Consider the following 17,598-nt stretch of genomic DNA (forward strand, 5'->3'; position numbering starts at 1 on the left):
TTACATTTTATTTTACTTCAGAGGACAGATTAAATCCAGTGAGCAGAAGGCTTAGGAATTTTGCTTCAGTGTGAGAACAGAGCTATAGTGATGTACTTCCTGTGCTGATAATAGCCGTGTGGAATTTGAATAAACTTGTGATCTGAGAGATTCAGAATCAGCAAATGGATCTGATTCCCATTCAAAGAAGATGATTAAATATTGGTATTTATTAGGTAACACTTACTGCTTATCAGCAAATATTGGTGCTTATAATTTGTCGTCGATTCTGTTGGTGGCATATTCTGGCACCTTAATCGACAGCTGTGTGCATAGGTTTTTCTTCTGAATTCCAGAGCAATAAGAGAAAAAAAATACGTAGTACATTCAGCTAATGGCACCTAATATTTATAAGCATACATAATAGATAATATATAATCATATATAATAGTCATCATGATAATCCTTGTCTTAAACATGAAGAGATTTCAAGAGACTTATAAATTAATTTGGGCAGAATTTAATTGAAATTATTTTGTTTTTCTTAGATATGCACTTTGCCTGAGAAATGTGCTATTGATAAGATCATCGATGCAGGCCCTCAGCTGTCTGGATCACTAGATTACAATGTAGTACATAGTAAGTGGTTAGTAGAAGTGGTCTTTTGTCAACATAAAAACTAATTTTAAACCAGCAACAATTAATAGTAATTTTTATCAGTCTTTTATTCACATACGCTACAAATTTATACAAATGAATCCTAGGTAAAAAAATGTTTTTAATTTTGTAGTTCTGAGCATGTGAAGGAAACAGATTTGAAAACTTTAACGAATTCTTTTCCTCTTCTTATTTTTTTTCTCCTTTACCTAGTATTCAGTTGTAAGAATCTTTGCAGAAAATCAGGAATCAATTTTGGTTTCTTTTTAAATTTACTGTTGTTTAGTATTCCATCTAAAACAGCTACTTTTGCTTCTGTAGGCTTATATAACAAAGGATTTATTTATCTGGATGTACCAATATCTGATGACAGTTGTATAGCAGGTAAGTATATGCTAACACTTTCCAGGGATTTTTGAATGGTTACTAGGTGCTGCACATTGCATGTATCACCCTAATAAATTAGACACATAATCTAGGATCTATGATGTTAGAATCTTTCAAAGAAAGACATTTCTCTTTTGTTATGTTGTAACACATTGTGGTGGTTTTATTTAAATTCCTTATTTTTTTATCTTCACGTTATTGTACATGCTATGTTAAAATAATGGAAGTCTGAAATAAATTTCTCACATCCTAAATCAGGTTAATGTTTTCGTAAATTTATGTCCTTTTAGTCTTTGTTCAGTGCATAACTGTTTTTACAGATGTTCAGTCCTATCATAGCTATTATTTTAACTCCACATACCTGTCTTATTTTGTCATGTTGAGGTCATCTTTTTTGTCTTTATCTACTCCTCCCTTCATCCTTCATCCATTCCCTAAGTTAAACCAATATTAAGGCCCTTGTGTATTTCCTTATGGATGTATCAGTTTATTAGAACATTCTCCTATTGCTGGTTATTTAGGTTGCTTATAATTTTTCTTTTTCTTTCTTTCTTTTTTTTTTTTTTCCTCCTGTAGTAGTGATGTGCTTAACATCCTTGAACACAGTGAAGCTTTTTTCCTATAGGTTAGATTTTTTAACAAATTTAGGTTGTGAGTTACAGGTATGTTTTTATGTTTCCCAGCATATCTTTGAGCTATGGTTCTTTTTTTTTTTTTTTTTAAGTTTATTTATCTATTTTGAGAGAGAGGGAACACAGGAGGGGCAGAGAGAGAGAATCCCAAGCAGGCTCCTCACTGTCAGCACAGAGCCTGATGTGGGGCCAGAACTCACAAACCTGTGAGATCGTGACCTGAGCCGAAATCCAGAGTTGGAGGTTTAACCGACTGAGCCACCTAGGCGCCCCTGAGCTATCGTTCTTATTTGTTGGTATCTTTTACCGTACTAAGATACTTAATATTTGTGTAATCAAATATTAATGTCAAAAATTTCCAGGGAATGACTTTGAGTGATGGTAGGGGCTTATTGCAGAAACACTCCCTCATGTCAGTGTTGAATCTTTACAGGTTATCGTGCTGTATTGTATCCTGACCTTTATCTGTGTTACCATGTGTTTGCGAATCTTTAATAAATGGATTTTGAACCATGTACATACCTGAATTCTTTAAATTTGGGAAGAAAATCAAAAAGTAGTGAGATACTAATTCTTGTTTATATAATTGATGCTATAGCAAATAAAATACTAGTTTTACAGTTTGAAAGGTTTTGACAAGGAAGAGATTTCTGGAGGACAGGGCTGGTAGTGGTTTCCTGTCACTATGGGAAAATATGAAGGCATTACTCTAGTCTTTACTGTCGTCGATCAACTGATATTGACTCATTTGAGAATCCCCTGAAAAGATAGGTTTTTGATTAGTTCATTTCAGTCCCTGTTGACTGATAGTTTGAATACTGACTCACGTTAGCACTAAGTGCATTTAAAAGATGTAGTCAGAGAAGGGCCAAGTGGATGGCTACTCCATTACAGTGATGGGTTCTGCCATGCTTTACCTACTGTCTAGCAATGTTTGCCGGTGCGGACAGACTCAGGCTCTTATTACTGCTGAATGTACCTTCCTTATCACCGTGGAACATGGAATGTTCACCAAATTGTAATAACCAATGAAAAGCAGTTTGACAACGTGGAAGCCATCAAATTCAGCACAAAAGACGCCTGCAGTTGATTTCAGAGAAAGCATTTCAGCTGTGTTTCAACAAAACAAGCACTGTGGTTGGTGGAACAAATAAATTGGGGGAGACAAATACTTTGAATAGTCACTAAAGGGTCTATTGTTTTTTAAATTTTTTTGATGTTTATTTTTGAAAAAGAGGGGGGGTGGGGGGACAGAGAGAGGGGGAGATGCAGAATCTGAAGCTGACTCCACGCTCTGAGCTGTCAGCACAGAGCCCAATGCAGGGCTTCAACTCACAAACCGCGAGGTCATGACCTGAGCCAAAGTTGGTCGCTTAACTGACTGAGCCACTCAGGTGCCCCTAAAGGGTCTATTGTTAAAATATGTTTAGTCCATCATTCATCAAACTGTATACTTGTTCAATTTATGTCTCCCCTTTTGCTTATAGATTCTAGATTTCTGTTATGCTTGAATAGAGTACTTTTAAGATATATGTGTATGTATATGTGTGTGTGTGTGTGTATGTGTATATATGTACACATATATGTGCATATATATGTAAATAGTCTAAAAATTCTTAAAAACTTTTGTCATACAAATTCAGACCTGTAGTTGGAACTTATTTTTGTATTTGATGTGAAATAAGGGTCCAACTTGGTTTTTTTCTGTTTGGAAAACCAGTAGCATTTGGGTAAATTCCAGGACTGTTTTTTCAGTAACCCATTACCACGGGGTAGAAATGTAACTTTTGTCATACATTGAATTCCCCTCTCCACTGGAGCTAGTTCTGATAGTCTTTTGTCTTCACAGATTTGTTTTTATTTTTATACCATATTGTTTTGATTACAGTGACTCAAAATAATCTTTAATGTTAGTTATTGCCAGGGGCACCTGAGTGGCTTGGTCGGTTAAGCATCTGACTCTTCGTTTCGGCTCAGGTCATGATCTTACGGTTCATGGGTTCAATCCCTGCCTCAGACTCTACGCTGACAATGTGGAGCCTGCTTGGGATTCTCTTTCTCTCCCTCTGTCTCTGCCCCTCACCTACTTGCACGGTCTCTATCTCTCTCAAAAATAATACACTTAAAAAAAATTTAAAAAAATATGTTAGTTACGGCCAGGCCTTCCTTGTGAGGTTTTTTTTAAAACTTTCTAGGCTATTCTCAGGTATTTTTCTTTACACTTATTAATTTTTATTAACATGTTTAAAATTTTTATTTTGTTATTTCTTTATTGAGATATAATTGACATACACACTGTGTTAGTTTCAGATATAAATTGTAATGTTGATAGTTATATATATTGTGAAATGATCATCATGAGTCTGGTTAACATCCATCACCACACATAAAAGCAGAAATCTTTTTTCTTGTGGTGAGAACTTTTAAGATCTACGCTTTTAGCAACTTTGAGATAGGCAGTGTGGCATTGTTAACTATAGTTGCTGTGCTGTACGTTACATCTCGATGACTTACTTATTTTATAATTGGAACTTTGAACCTTCTTATTCCTTTTACCCATTTCGCCCATCCTCCACCTCTCATTTCTGGCAGCCACCAGTTTGTTCTCTGTGTATGTTAGCTTGATTTTTTTCAATATATTTTTGAGTAGGCAATATTATGATATAATATTCTAAATTTATAAAAGATTATAAAAGCATCTGCTTCTGACCCCTGTGCCTGGCTACACAGTTTCTCTCTCAGTGGCCACTCTCTCAGTGGCTCTCTTAAATTTCTTAGTTTATCTTTCCAAAAGTATGCTAAGCACATAGGCATGTATGCATATATCCTTTTTTGTATGGTTTTTGTTTTACGCAGATGGTGTGTTGTAATTCATACTTTCTTTTAACTTTGTATTGGAGACTATTCAGTATCTCTTTACCTAGATGTAAATTGTGTGTTTGTAACCTCTTAAGTGTCTTGGTTTCTTCATCTCTGAAATACAGAGGTATAGTATTAGACAACTCATGAGGTTAAGAGGATTAGATGAAATTGTGTGTGTCAAGTACCTGGAAGTCGCCTGGCACTTAGTATGTGCTCAGTAAATGTTTGCTATTATCCACACAGCTGATAGTGTAGGAAAAGAGTTAAGGATATCAAATAGGGGGTTTCTAAAATATTTCAAAAGAGAAACCATTGATCCTTAAAAGTACTTGGATGACTAGAACTATAGGTAACACTAAATTAGAAAATGACCTGAGGGGCGCCTGGGTGGCTTAGTCGGTTGGGCATCCGACTTCGGCTCGGGTCACGATCTCACGGTCGGTGAGTTCAAGCCCCGCGTTGGGCTCTGTGCTGACAGCTCAGGGGCCTGGGGCCTACTTTGGATTCTGTGTCCCCCTCTCTCTCTGCCCCTCCCCTGCTCAAGCTCTGCCTCTGTCTCTCTCAAAAATAAACATTAAAAACAAAAAGTGACATGAGCCAGATCTAAAAAGTGAATAATCTGTCATTGTGATTTTTTGCAATGTCTTCGTTTTGACCACTTAAGTTTTGTCTTACTTCTCTTTGTTAGGAATAATTTAGGTTTTGGGTGCAATAGATGGTATTAGGTCCAGGAGACACAGGACCCCCAAGTCCTTTGATGGCCTAAATACTCTTCCTTCCCAGGATATTTTCAAGGGAAACGTGCACAGTGGAGAATGGTAAAGGAAAGCATAGTGCCTCTTTATTATCAGCTGGGCAGAGTGCTCTAGTAAATTGGATTAGAGTTTCTGGACCCGCGAGATGGAGAGAAATGAGTATGAATCCACTTTCAGGTGAACAGCACCTGCTAGGCTGCCTCCTGTGATGAAGAAGGTCTTGCCCTTCTTAATACTGAGGCCACTGAAGAGGGTATAGAAAGAAAGCCCCAAAGAATAAATTAGTGATTGCTGGTAAAAGTGGCCGTCGTGCAGGTGAATTTCTTCTCTTCTCAGCATGGAGCAGGGATGGTGGGAGAAAGGCAGCCAGTACAGTCTTTGTATAGTCTCTCAGTCTTTTGCTTTTCTGCCTTAGCCTAGTCACCCCTGCTGTCTCTCAGGGCATTACAACACACCCATTGCAGCCTTCCTCATGCGGAAGCAGCCCCAGTGCCCCTGCCTTTCTACCAAGTTCGTGTCCTCCAGCACTTCCTTTGCCTCAGTAATCTGAGAGGTCCATGGGATTAAATTAAATTAACTCTCTGTAGGATTTGTGCTGTACTGTCAGAGTCCTCTGTGTAGACTGGGTTGTAAATGTCCTTAACTTTGGGGGTTTTAGAAAACTTGCTGTGGAGTGGATAAAAGCAAAAGCTGAATTCAATCTCTAAGGTAGAGGTTTTTCTTTTTGAGTAGATATTTGAATTATGCTTTCTTATGTTATAAAATTGTATCACTAAACTAAGTCTATTTTGTTTTAGTTCCTCCTCTTGAAGGTTTTGTAATGAATCGGGTGCAAGGTGATTATTTTGAAACTCTACTTTATAAGATATTTGTTTCAATAGATGAGCATACTAATGTTGCAGAGGTAAGTATGAACAGTGTTTGATGAAAGACTTGGCCTCAAGATTATAAAATAATCTTTGTGTGAAGTAAAGTTATTTAATGATGGTTAAAGTGTTTTTGGAATCTATACGTGGTAGAGCATAGACCATTAATATACTTACGTCACTGTTCTTATGTTACTTTTTGTATATACATGTTGAGTTTTTTTTTAGTAATAACATAATTTGGTAAATAACTTTTTATATGACTTCTTGGTAAAAGGATTGTAAGCTGTTGATCGATATAGGCATTTTCTTATTTTAAATGAAACTCAATTAAAGAGAAAAGAATCTCCCATTGTTATGGTCACTATCTAGACTCCTACTACTCTAAACATCTTAGACATAAGGAAAGGAGAAAGTTCTGATTTCAAAATTTATTCAGTCTTTCAGTTATTCTTAATTTAAAATTTTGCTCTTTATGGTTCAGTTGTTTATTACAAGCTGTGTAATATTGATAATTCTAGGAATGTAAATAATTTTTTTTTTTTATCTTCCAGCTTGCAAATGTCCTTGAAATAGACTTATCTTTGGTTAAGGTATGTAATTTTTACACTCTTTTTACTTATAAATACTGAATGGCTTTTATTATAAGCCATTGATAAGCTACTGAGAAATAGAGACAGTGAGATTCTTATCGCTCTCCAAGGGAGTGGGGACAGTAAAGGGGTCCTTGCAAAGATAGAAAGAAATAAGGATCCTGAAGTGGAATTTCACCCCACGCAGTGAAAGCCGGCACTCACATTCCTGTGCACGCAGGAAGCAGAGTGATCAGTGTCTAGTAAGGAGTAAGGAGGTCAGTTAAAGCAACAACTTCTGCTAAACTGCACCACTTCAGCCTCTTGCTTCCTAGACAGCGGCAGGCCTGAGGGTTGGGAGCATTCGCTCTTCTGCGGATGTGAAGACAGTAGCAGATGAACAGGCCTACTGAAAAATGGTTTTTTCTAGTTATGGGATGAAAATGTGTGAGGATCACTGTTAGCATAGTCCGTGGTGATATTTTCTCTCTACAAACATTCTGATGTCTGGTTCATTGTAAATGCTAATTTCCTTTCTGTTCCTTTCAGAATGCCGTTTCAATGTATTGCCGATTGGGCTTTGCCCATAAGAAGGGACAAGTAATAAATTTGGACCAGCTTCATTCATCGTGGAAGAATGTTCCATCCGTAAACAGATTAAAGTAATTCATTTATTTAGTATAAGATATTAGAGTTTCCTCTTAGGAAAAAATACTGTTTTATGTACAAAAATTTTACTTACCAACCTGTCAGTTGAGGTGAACCCTATATATTAGTGGTTTTTAATCTTTTTTTGTGTGATGAATCTTTTTTAGGATGATGAAAACAAGAACCCTTTCCCCAGAGAAAAGTAAATACAGTATTTTACATACAGTGTTTTTGTTTTTGTTTGTTTTAGTATTTTACATATAGTTTTAAAGAGTTCTCAAATTCCCTGAAGCCTGTCCATGGGTCTTAGTTAAGAACCATTGCTGTATGTGGGCAGAGCATTTGGGGGCTACGTCTCAATTTCAGGCTTGAACAAAAGACTGGATTTGGATGGATATTCATAATTTGAGTACTGACTTTAGTAGCTATTTTTATATAAGATAATTTATATGACTTTTGAAATGTGGATGTATTCTTCGTTAATAGGAGTACTTTAGATCCACAAAAGATGCTGCTATCATGGGATGGTGGGGAAAGTAGGAGTCCTGTACAAGAAGCTTCATCGGCTACTGACACAGATACTAACAGTCAAGAAGATCCAGGTTAGCACTTACTAAGTTTAATTTAGAGTGTTTATAGATGATGGCCTGTGTCTACACATACACTCACAGAGTTAACTCTCCTAGCTTTGTTCTCGGTATCATTCATTTGGTACATAGTCGTTGAGTACTTACCCATATGCTGGGTACTGTGCTAGGTCTTAAGGGTATAAAATTGACAAGAATATGGTACCTTCCTTCTGAGAATTAAGTCTAGGGAGAGAGAAGGCAGGATAACCACAAAACCCACAGCAACGTGAGAAGTGTTTTGGTGCTTGTGGGAGCAGAGGGGAAGTGCTCCCTTGTTGCCTAGAGAGGTTCAGGAAGCTTTCCTGGAGAGGAGGATAGTTGGGCTAAAAATGAATAATAGCTTGCCAGCTGGTGAGTGAGGGAAGGCCTCAGTATGGGCCAAGCACAAGGGGAGGCAAAGCTAATGGACGAGGGGGCTACATGTGGTTTATGTTGGGGTGGGGGGAGGGGAGCACAGCATAGGCTCTCATTCTAACCCCAGCCTCTTACCTGAGCCAGGTGACTCGTCTGAAGAGTTTAGGCTAGCTAGTCTTAATGTTCTGTCAGTTATCAAGTCTTGGTTTACTATTGGCTTTTAAGAAGTTTATTATAGGGGTGTCTGGATGGCTTAGCTGGTTAAACATCCGACTTTGGACTTTGGCTTAGGTTGTGATCTCGCAGTTTTGTGAGTTCTAGCCCCACATCGGTCTCTGCACTGGCAGCACAGAGCCTGCTTGGGGTTCTCTCTCCCTCTCTCTGTCCCTCCCCTGCTTGCTCGCTCTCAAAATGAATAAATAAACTAAAAAACAGAAAAGAAAAAAGAAGGAAAGGAATTTATTATAGGGGTGCCTAGGTGGCTCAGTCAGTTAAGTGTCCCGACTCTTGATTTTGGCTCAGGTCATGATCTCATGGTCGTGAGATTGAACTCTGCTTTTGGGTTCTGCACTAAGCGTGAAGACTGCTTGGGATTCTCTCTCTCCCTCTGGCCCTCCCCTGCTTGCACGCGTGCTTGCTCTCAAACAAACAACAACAAAAGAAATTTACTACACGAGTACCTTTAAAAAAATTTTTTTTAACCTTTTTTAGTTCGAGATAGGTGGGACTGGGACCTTTTGGGACTGCAATATTGGCTTACATTTAGTTATGTAATTTTTTTAATTATCAAAGTTGAAAAGAAATACTTTCTCATTCTAAATGATAAGCAAAGAATAATTTTCATTTACTCGATTTTACATTGATTTTTTTTTTTTCTAGCTGACACAGCCAGTGTAAGCAGTTTGAGTTTGTCCACAGGATATACAAAGCGTATTGCTTTTCTCTTTGACTCAACTCTCACTGCCTTTTTAATGATGGGAAATCTTTCACCAGTAAGTCAAATTCTTGTTTAAATATGACAGTGTTTAAAGATTAGAGTTAAAATAGTTCATGCTTTTAGGTCCCTTTTTAAGAATTAGATTAATTCCTAAAAATGCAAAATGCAACTGTCTTTGTTTTATATTCCTTAGAGGAGCATAGTAACTCTTTAGTGAGGGTTACTTCTGTAATCAGAAGACTCAGCTTCACATGTCACTCACTTTTTAAGTTTAATTATATTAGACAGCGTAATATAAATGTGAGATGTTAATGCTTCATATAAGAAGAGAAAACTAGGACTTATGAACAATAGACTCATGTAAGGTGTTTAAGGTCCATTTTAAGTTTTTTTGTTTTGTTTCTGTATTACAGAACTTGAAAAGCCATGCTGTCACAATGTTCGAAGTTGGCAAACTGTCAGATGAGTCTCTGGACAGCTTTCTTATAGAACTAGAAAAGGTAAATCTGGACTGGTCAGTATGGGATGTCAGGGCATTTGGAACCATTTCTTGATACAACATCAGTTATTGATTGTATAGGTTTTCATATATTCTTGCTCATTCCTGCCTAATTCCTCACCTTAATACTGCAACAGTCATTTAGACTTTAGAATATCAAGTGGATGAACAGATTTTGTGATTTAAAAAGTGATTTGTGGACCTTATCTATCACTTAGCGTGATTTGGTTTAATGAACTGGGGTATAGAAATAGTCTATGTAATTTTTTGAATTACGTTTTTCTAAATTAGCTTTTAATTTTCTTTAGTATGATTTTCCAAGATCTCCTTTCAGCTGTTTTATTTGAAGTTTTTGTTCCCCTTATCTTAAATCTGAAACAGTGTCCCTGGGTATCATGTTTATGTCCACTCTCACCATCTTCTTTATTATCTGGAAGACTTCAGCCAATGCTCTTAGCCACCTTCTTCTCCATGAGGACAGCCCTACTTGGCCTTAGCTCTAAATCTGGATTGCTCTTTTGGGGTTTTCCATTTCCTAGGTTTTTTGGGTTTTTGGTGGTGGTGGTGGTCGTGGTGTGGTAGAGGTGTGTGTGTGTGTGTGTGTGTGTGTGTGTGTGTGTGTGTGTGTGTTGTGTGTTTGTTTTCGTTTTTGTTTTTGTCCTCTGTTTTCCTCTCTGCAAATAGTTTCTATGCTGAATCTGTTACTTGACTAATAATTTTGGTACCTTTTGTGTTTTCGTGGTGAACTCTGTGTATTAAATGTGCTACTTAGAGGATTTTATGATTCCATTATCCTTTATATCTTAAGAAAAAGACCATGACATTTTTTCACTCTTCCTTCTCCATAAATTTTTCATTTTTTTAGGGCAGAAATGTATTTGAGATAATCCTTGCTATTAATCGGTCTCTTATTGTTACCTTTATACATCCATTATTCCCTCAATACTTTTAATACCTTGTTAACCCCATTTCTTGTTGTGTATTATCTTGGCAAATTTGCCAATAAATTTTTTATTTTCTAGCACATTCTAAGTTCTGTTTTTCTGATTTTTATTTTTCTCACCTCCACTAGTCTTTTATCACGTTTAGCAAATTGGAAGATCACTTTATTTTTTATATATCTATATTCTCTTATATCACATAGTTATTTTTGGGAAGGCCTTTTAGTCTGAAGTCTAGTTTTTAAAAATAGCTTCTTAGCTATTTTTTAAGAAGCTTCGTCTTGATGAGGCTTAAGTGGTTATCTTATTTTTTAATGCAGATCTAATTTAGTCATTTTCCCCTATAGACCTGTCTTTCCATTTTGTGTGTTGTTTCTGGGATATATGTGTTTTTACGTATGGAACAAGTACCTGACTCAGTGTCAGAAGAACATGCGTTAAAATGAAGTCCAGTGAGCACAGCGGTTTTGTCCACTATTCAATCCATACATCCTAGACAGGTCATCCATAGCACATAGTAGGGACTCAGTGAATCCTCGTTGAATGAATTTAAGCTGTATATTTACCACTGAGCCTTGCAGCCAGTGATACAGAACTGTGGACACGGTGATGAGAATTAGGGGCGTAATTGGTGACCATGGATTGGAGTACTCTTCTGGAAGAAGCAGAATGTAGAATGTGGATCTTAGAGTTTTTTTTAAGCACTCCATTTGAATCATACGTGAGACATACAACTTATATAATGGTGTAATTTAACATTATTTGGTGTGTTAGTTTTACTTGCTGGGATAATTTCTATCATCTTCAAGGATGTATTCAAATAGAAACTCAACTGAGATTTAAGCTAACGTTTGGTTCAGTATCGCCTGGGCAAATTTGTGGTTTATTGATTCTTAATGTCTTACTATCTCTACTGTATGGTTACGTATCAGGATGGATGGTTTGAGAGTGCTACTGCAAAACTTATTTTCTCTTGGTTTAGGTTCAGAGCACTGGTGAAGGAGAAGCACAGAGATATTTTGATCATGCACTTACTCTGAGAAACACCATATTGTTTCTGCGTCATAATAAAGATCTAGTTGCACAAACTGCACAGCCAGACCAGCCCAATTATGGTATGATAAATGTACTTGATTTTGAAGACATGATCCTATGGAACTTCTTTAAGAAATTAAACAGGTCACGCTCACTTATTTAATACCTTTTGTGTAGATGGCATGTCGAGTTTGCAACTAAAGGCTTGTTTTGTGTAGTTCTTTGCTCGTGAACTCTTTCTTACCTGATTTCACTCTTTCTCCTTTCTTATGTGCCACTGTAGTATTTGTAGCATTTAAATCTGTTCAGTACCTATAAGAAGGGTTGGAGTGTTTAATTTGTTTAAGTGGCTGGACGGAATTTAGAACAGGCCTCAGTCTGAGGGGTGAACAAGTGCCAAAATGTAGTTGTTTTAAGAAGCATAAAATTTCATGAGTGAAAGATTCCATTGTATAAAAATAATAAACAGGAGCTTCCTGTTGAAATGCTGCTGTAATATTTACTAAAGTATTTTGCTTTAACAAATAAAAAAGAGGACGGAGAACCTCTTTTTAAAGAGTAAAAGAGGTAGTGACACTTGTAATCTATGGTGAGCCCTACCGTGGCGATCACCTGGCATGCGCTGTCAGGGTTGGGATAGACGAGGGTTCCCAAACTGGGGGTCAGTGGATGGTAGGTCCTGCGTTGTGCAGCGCCATCCAGGAACATAGGTTTTGAAAAGATGACGTGGCCTGGGCACCAGTGAAGAGCATTTGGCTCAGGTCCTCAGACATTCGCAGGAGCTGCATCTCGGAAGTCTGTGAAATCTTGGCACCACGATAATATTTACTCTCACTCATTCTTTCATTCACTTGAAAGTTCTGTTTTCTGGCCAAGAACCGTCGAGTTTCTTAGTGACATCCATTTTCATTCTACTTCTTTCACTAGCATCTGGCTTTCTTTTCAACTCCATTTAAAAATTTAAGGCCCGGGGCGCCTGGGTGGCTCAGTCGGTTGAGCGTCCGACTTCGGCTCAGGTCATGATCTCACACTCTGTGAGTTCGAGCCCCGCATCGGTCTCTGTGCTGACAGCTCAGAGCCTGGAGCCTGCTTCGGATTCTGTGTCTCCCTCTCTCTCTGTCCCTTCCCCGCTCATGCTCTGTCTCTCTCTGTCTCAAAAATAAATAAAAAACATTAAGAAAAAAAAAATTAAAAAAAAAAATTTAAGGACGGAATCAGTTGTCACTTCACAAAAGTGGTTGTGGAGGTGACCGCAAAGCTGCCAGGTGGTTGAGCTGAGTGAGGCTGGACACGCTCAGTTTCCTGTGACTGGGCCCTGCAACCTTTGCGTGTCGGGTGCAGAGACAGACGTGAGCAGAAAGAGGAATGGTCCCATGCTGGGGTTCTTTTTGAGATTGTTCGTAAATAGTTAAAACTGAGAATATTAAATCAAATGCCAAGAGGCCAAAGCACTTACTCATAAGTGTTTGTTAATAGTAACCATTTTTTGGCTACCAAATGTTAGATCATGTGACCTAAGCAATGAGCAGCACAATCTTGAAGATGTCTTTGTACGTAAAAGTTACCGGGACTTTTTAGTGACTTATGGAGATAACAGGTTAGAGTATTTGAAATACTCTGCTATAACCATCTTAAAATAAATCATCCTTCCATGCTCATGATAGAATGCAGGGATGTTGGTGCTAGTGGCCAGGCAAGTTTAACTCATTTTATAGATAAAGAAATTGAAGGTTGTCTCAGTCAGATTTCCTGCCCATATAATCATTATGGTCTGTATGATCAGTCAGTGGAAGAAATGGGACTTAAATCCATGTCTCTTGAATTTTTTTTTTTGCTCTGTCCCTTTTATTAACTTCTCTTGAGCACTAACCTTTTTTTTTTTTTTAATTTTTTTAATGTTATTTATTTTTGAGAGAGAGAGAGAGAGAGAGACAGAGCATGAGTGGGGGGGAGGGGCAGAGAGAGAGGGAGAGATAGAATCCAAAGCAGGCTCCAGGCTCTGAGCTGTCAGCACAGAACTCAACACGGGGCTCAAACCCACAAACCACAAGATCGTGACCTGAACTGAAATCGGATGCTCAACCAACTGAGCCACCCAGGTACCCCAGGCACTAAGCTTTTTATTGATTTATTCATAAACGACCTCTCACTTAGTAATCTGGACTAAACTTTTTCACCATTAATCATTTATGTACCAGAATGTATGTTAAAGGGAAAACCTAAACCTTATCTGTGTGAAAGTAGTTAAGTTTATTTTTCGGTTAGAAAATAACCGAAAGGTTGGCTTGATACTTGACAGGTTTTGGGTACCAGTTAAAGCTTTTGTTGTTTAGTCTCTCCTCTCTCAGATTTTTTTATCATTTTTTCACTCGTGGCTGTGATTTCTCCATTTTATTAAATTTGCTCTTGAATTGTTGTACTTAATCAAACATAAGTTTCTCTACTCTTTATAGAACTTTTCCCCTTCTCTCCTTTTCCTAAGCCAACTGCTCACCTCTTATTGTACTTCAAAATGAACATCACATCTGGGTCCAGCCAGTCTTGTCTTATAGCTGCTTTCGGTTCTCTGTCTTTACTTTGTTTGCCAGAGGTGTGGACCCGATGTTCTTCCTGATATCTGTAGGACTCTCTCTCCTCCATTAACATTAAATCACAGACTCCCTGCGGTTTTTTTTTTTTTAAACATCCTATTTGGAAATATTTTAAATTTACTAAAATGAATAAAAATAGTATAATTACTTTCAGCCCAGAATTTGGGAGTAAGTGAAGTATCATGGTGTTAACTCCACTAAATTTTTCAGGGTATGTTTCTTTTCTATTTTTTTCAGTGTTTATTTTTGAGACAGACAGTGCAAGCGGGGGAGGGGCCGAGGGAGAGGGAGACAGAATCAGAAACAGGCTTCAGGCTGAGCTGTCAGCACAGAGCCTGTCGAGGGGCTCAAACTCACGAACCGTGAGATCATGATCTGAGCCAAAGTCAGACACTTAACCGACTGAGCCACCCAGGCGCCTTCTCAGGGTATGTTTCCTAAGAATAGGGCTATGCCCTCACATCAACTTCGGAAGATGTAATGTTGATACGGTAATCTACCATTTGTATTCCAGTTTATCAGTTGACCTAATCATGTCCTTCATAGCATTTTCGCCCTTCAAGTGCAGGATCTGTTTTAAGATCAGATCTGCATGAAATTGTTATGTCTCCTCTATCTCCTTTATTCTGGAACAAATCTGTAACCTTTTTAGTCTTTTAGAACATTCTTTTTTAAGAATATAGTCCCTTTTTGTTGGTTTTGCCAGAAAATTTCTCACCTGGGGTGTAGGTGATGTTTCATTGTGATTAGTAGATTCAGGTTGTGCGCTCAAGTCTAGAGTATCATGTAAGTAATGTCATGTTCTAAGGGTATGGCATCTGGATGCATGTGATTTCCATCTGTCCCCCATTGTGATGGTAATTTTGATCACCCAGTTAATGTGTTTTCTGATATTTCCACTGTACAGTTAATTATTCTCCCCACCCTCAACTACTAAGTAATCTGTGGGCAGATACTTGAAGACCATGCACGTATCCTACTCCTCATCAGTATTTCCTCTCAGATTGAGCATCCAGTGATGGTCCTGTCTGAACCATTCTTTACTGTGATGGCTGCAGATTGATCACTTTTTTCCAATTCCAGTATTTCTTCCAGTAACAGCTGGGACTAGGCATTCTTTTATATTCTCAGTATGGATTGATGAATTCCTGTTTTTTTCAGTGGCTTATAATCAGTCATTGCTCTCTTAATTCGTATGCTGCAGTTGTCTCAGATTTTGCCAGTGGGTTCCCCTTCAAGCTGGCTCTTGTTTTCTTGTGCCATGCCTCCATCCTTTAAATTTTTTTTTTTTTTTTTTTTTACTTTTGTCGCAGTTCTTTTCTCTCTGGCAAAACAGTGTTATCTTCTCTTGTACTTCTGTCCCATTCCTGGAATCAGCCTTTTCTCCTAGGAGCCTGGTTTCTCATACTAGGGTATGGTATTAAAGACCAAGGTCCTGGTGCTAGTTGTGCTCAGTGCTTCTGTGCCCTTCCAGCAGGCCATGTGTTTTTTGACTCATTCTTGGCTTGAGTGAGAGATGGGCCAACTTGACCTTCCAAAGTTTCTTTCAGCCTTAAATATCTCTTTTTAGAGGGCAAACAGAATTGGTATTTTCCGAAAGGATTAAGAATGGGAACACTTAAAATCTGTTGCGTGCTGAGTGAGTTCATGCTTTACGGACCGGCAGTCTTGGGTACATGTTGTTAGCTGAGAAACTCGTTCCTATGCCATACTCAGAACTTGGTCTTGAAGCTCTTTGTAGAAATCAGAAACTGGGGGAGGCAAGGTGACAGCTTTTTTGTGGCGCTTAGGTCTTCATGATATGCCATTGCCCTGGCGTGGCTGGGGATGGAGAGGAGGCAAGGTGGAGCAAACACATACTTTTAAGGGAAGAGATGGCCTCACAAAACACCAGTAGACCATTAATCTTTCTAGACCAGGGAATAAAGACCCTTAGTTTTAAGTCTTAAAGTGTCTTAGTGGTCTCCAAGGAAATTGGGCATTTTTAATAGAGATAACTCTGTGAAAACAATGTTTAAATATCAAGGCAATATCTTATTTTAGACATTTACAATATTTAAATATTTTACCAATATTTTGTCTTGGACATTTTTGCTTCACATTGTCAGTCTTTCACTCTATGTGTATGCTTGATCATAATTCAGGTTTTCCTCTGGATCTCTTACGCTGTGAAAGCCTTCTTGGTTTGGACCCTGCAACTTGTAGCAGAGTTCTGAACAAAAATTACACACTACTCGTCTCCATGGCTCCTCTCACCAATGAAATCCGGCCTGTGAGCAGCTGCACCCCTCAGGTAAAGAGCCACCTGGAGTGTCACTAGCCGTGGCATTTCACACTTGCTCGTGGTGACTTGAAGAAGAGGCTTTCTGGTTTGATTGTGTTATCTCAATTTGCTGATACCAAATATGAAGATCAGGGATCAGTAAGCAGCTTTGTATTTTATGCTGTTGTAAGAAGTTCAGTTCGTTGGGTAGAGTTGGTGCATTTTATTCATGTATCATCTCGTGATTGGTGCCACATTGAAGTTTTCTTGATGAATGCAGTATTTTAAAGAGAATGTTTTGGATGCTCTCGGAAGGAAGGCTGGATCGCCTTGAGGGATCAAGTCAATTAGGAAAAATGAAATGTTTTAGAAGTAGGGCTATGATGGTAAATAAACGGGAAAGATTGCGCTTGAAAGCTAGAACTTTAGTTATCTCTGAAACTGACTTGTGAAAATTACTGCTGCTCTTTTACTTTTTCAGTGTAATCAGTTGTGTATCTGTGTACTTTGCAAGGATGCCATTTCAAAGAGGCGGGATCACATAGCTGTTCTTCAGTGCTGCATCCTGCCTGGTTTCCTAGATATGCAAGGTTAATGGTGTAGAAGAAAGGAAGGGATCCTTGTATAAGGTTGATTTCGTTGCTGTGCTGTTCTAGCTGCCCTCACGAGCACACCTCCCTCACTTCCAAATTCGTCCTCTGTTCGGTAGGAGTGGTTACAGATTTTACACTGACCAACTTTTTTTTTTTTTTTTTTTTCCATAATTCTTTGTGTGTCCCCCAAACCTATCCCATGTACACATTTCCTCCTGTTCTGTAACACGATTTCTAGGCACAGTAGGAATCCATGAACTGAAGGAATGGTAAGATGGATGGAAGGTTAGATAGTCCCTTTGTGAGGAATTGCATGTGACTAATGACAATAACTAACTTTGAAATAGAGCTTATTATTTGACAGGCACTGTTTTAAACCCTTTTGAGCAAGCGTACAA

General features: G+C 38.1%; 1 protein-coding gene and 1 long non-coding RNA gene across 2 annotated transcripts in view; one reads left to right on the top strand and one right to left on the bottom strand.

Moving 5' to 3' along the window:
• Positions 1-17,598, top strand: part of FAM91A1 (family with sequence similarity 91 member A1) — a 43,851-nt gene that overhangs the window by 10,283 nt on the left and 15,970 nt on the right. The window contains exons 7-16 of the mRNA XM_058699002.1: positions 528-618; positions 958-1,020; positions 6,070-6,176; positions 6,693-6,731; positions 7,260-7,372; positions 7,845-7,960; positions 9,221-9,333; positions 9,692-9,778; positions 11,701-11,833; positions 16,489-16,637. Of these exons, the coding sequence (XP_058554985.1) occupies positions 528-618; positions 958-1,020; positions 6,070-6,176; positions 6,693-6,731; positions 7,260-7,372; positions 7,845-7,960; positions 9,221-9,333; positions 9,692-9,778; positions 11,701-11,833; positions 16,489-16,637 (1,011 nt within the window). The remainder of the gene's footprint in view (positions 1-527; positions 619-957; positions 1,021-6,069; positions 6,177-6,692; positions 6,732-7,259; positions 7,373-7,844; positions 7,961-9,220; positions 9,334-9,691; positions 9,779-11,700; positions 11,834-16,488; positions 16,638-17,598) is intronic.
• LOC131494582 (uncharacterized) lies at positions 266-11,277 on the bottom strand. The gene is made up of 2 exons (XR_009253465.1): positions 11,130-11,277; positions 266-324 (listed from the first exon to the last, which is right to left on the bottom strand). It is a non-coding gene; the product is annotated as an uncharacterized LOC131494582 (long non-coding RNA).

This window comes from Neofelis nebulosa, chromosome 14, assembly GCF_028018385.1.
Source record: "Neofelis nebulosa isolate mNeoNeb1 chromosome 14, mNeoNeb1.pri, whole genome shotgun sequence".
NCBI lineage: Eukaryota > Metazoa > Chordata > Mammalia > Carnivora > Felidae > Neofelis > Neofelis nebulosa.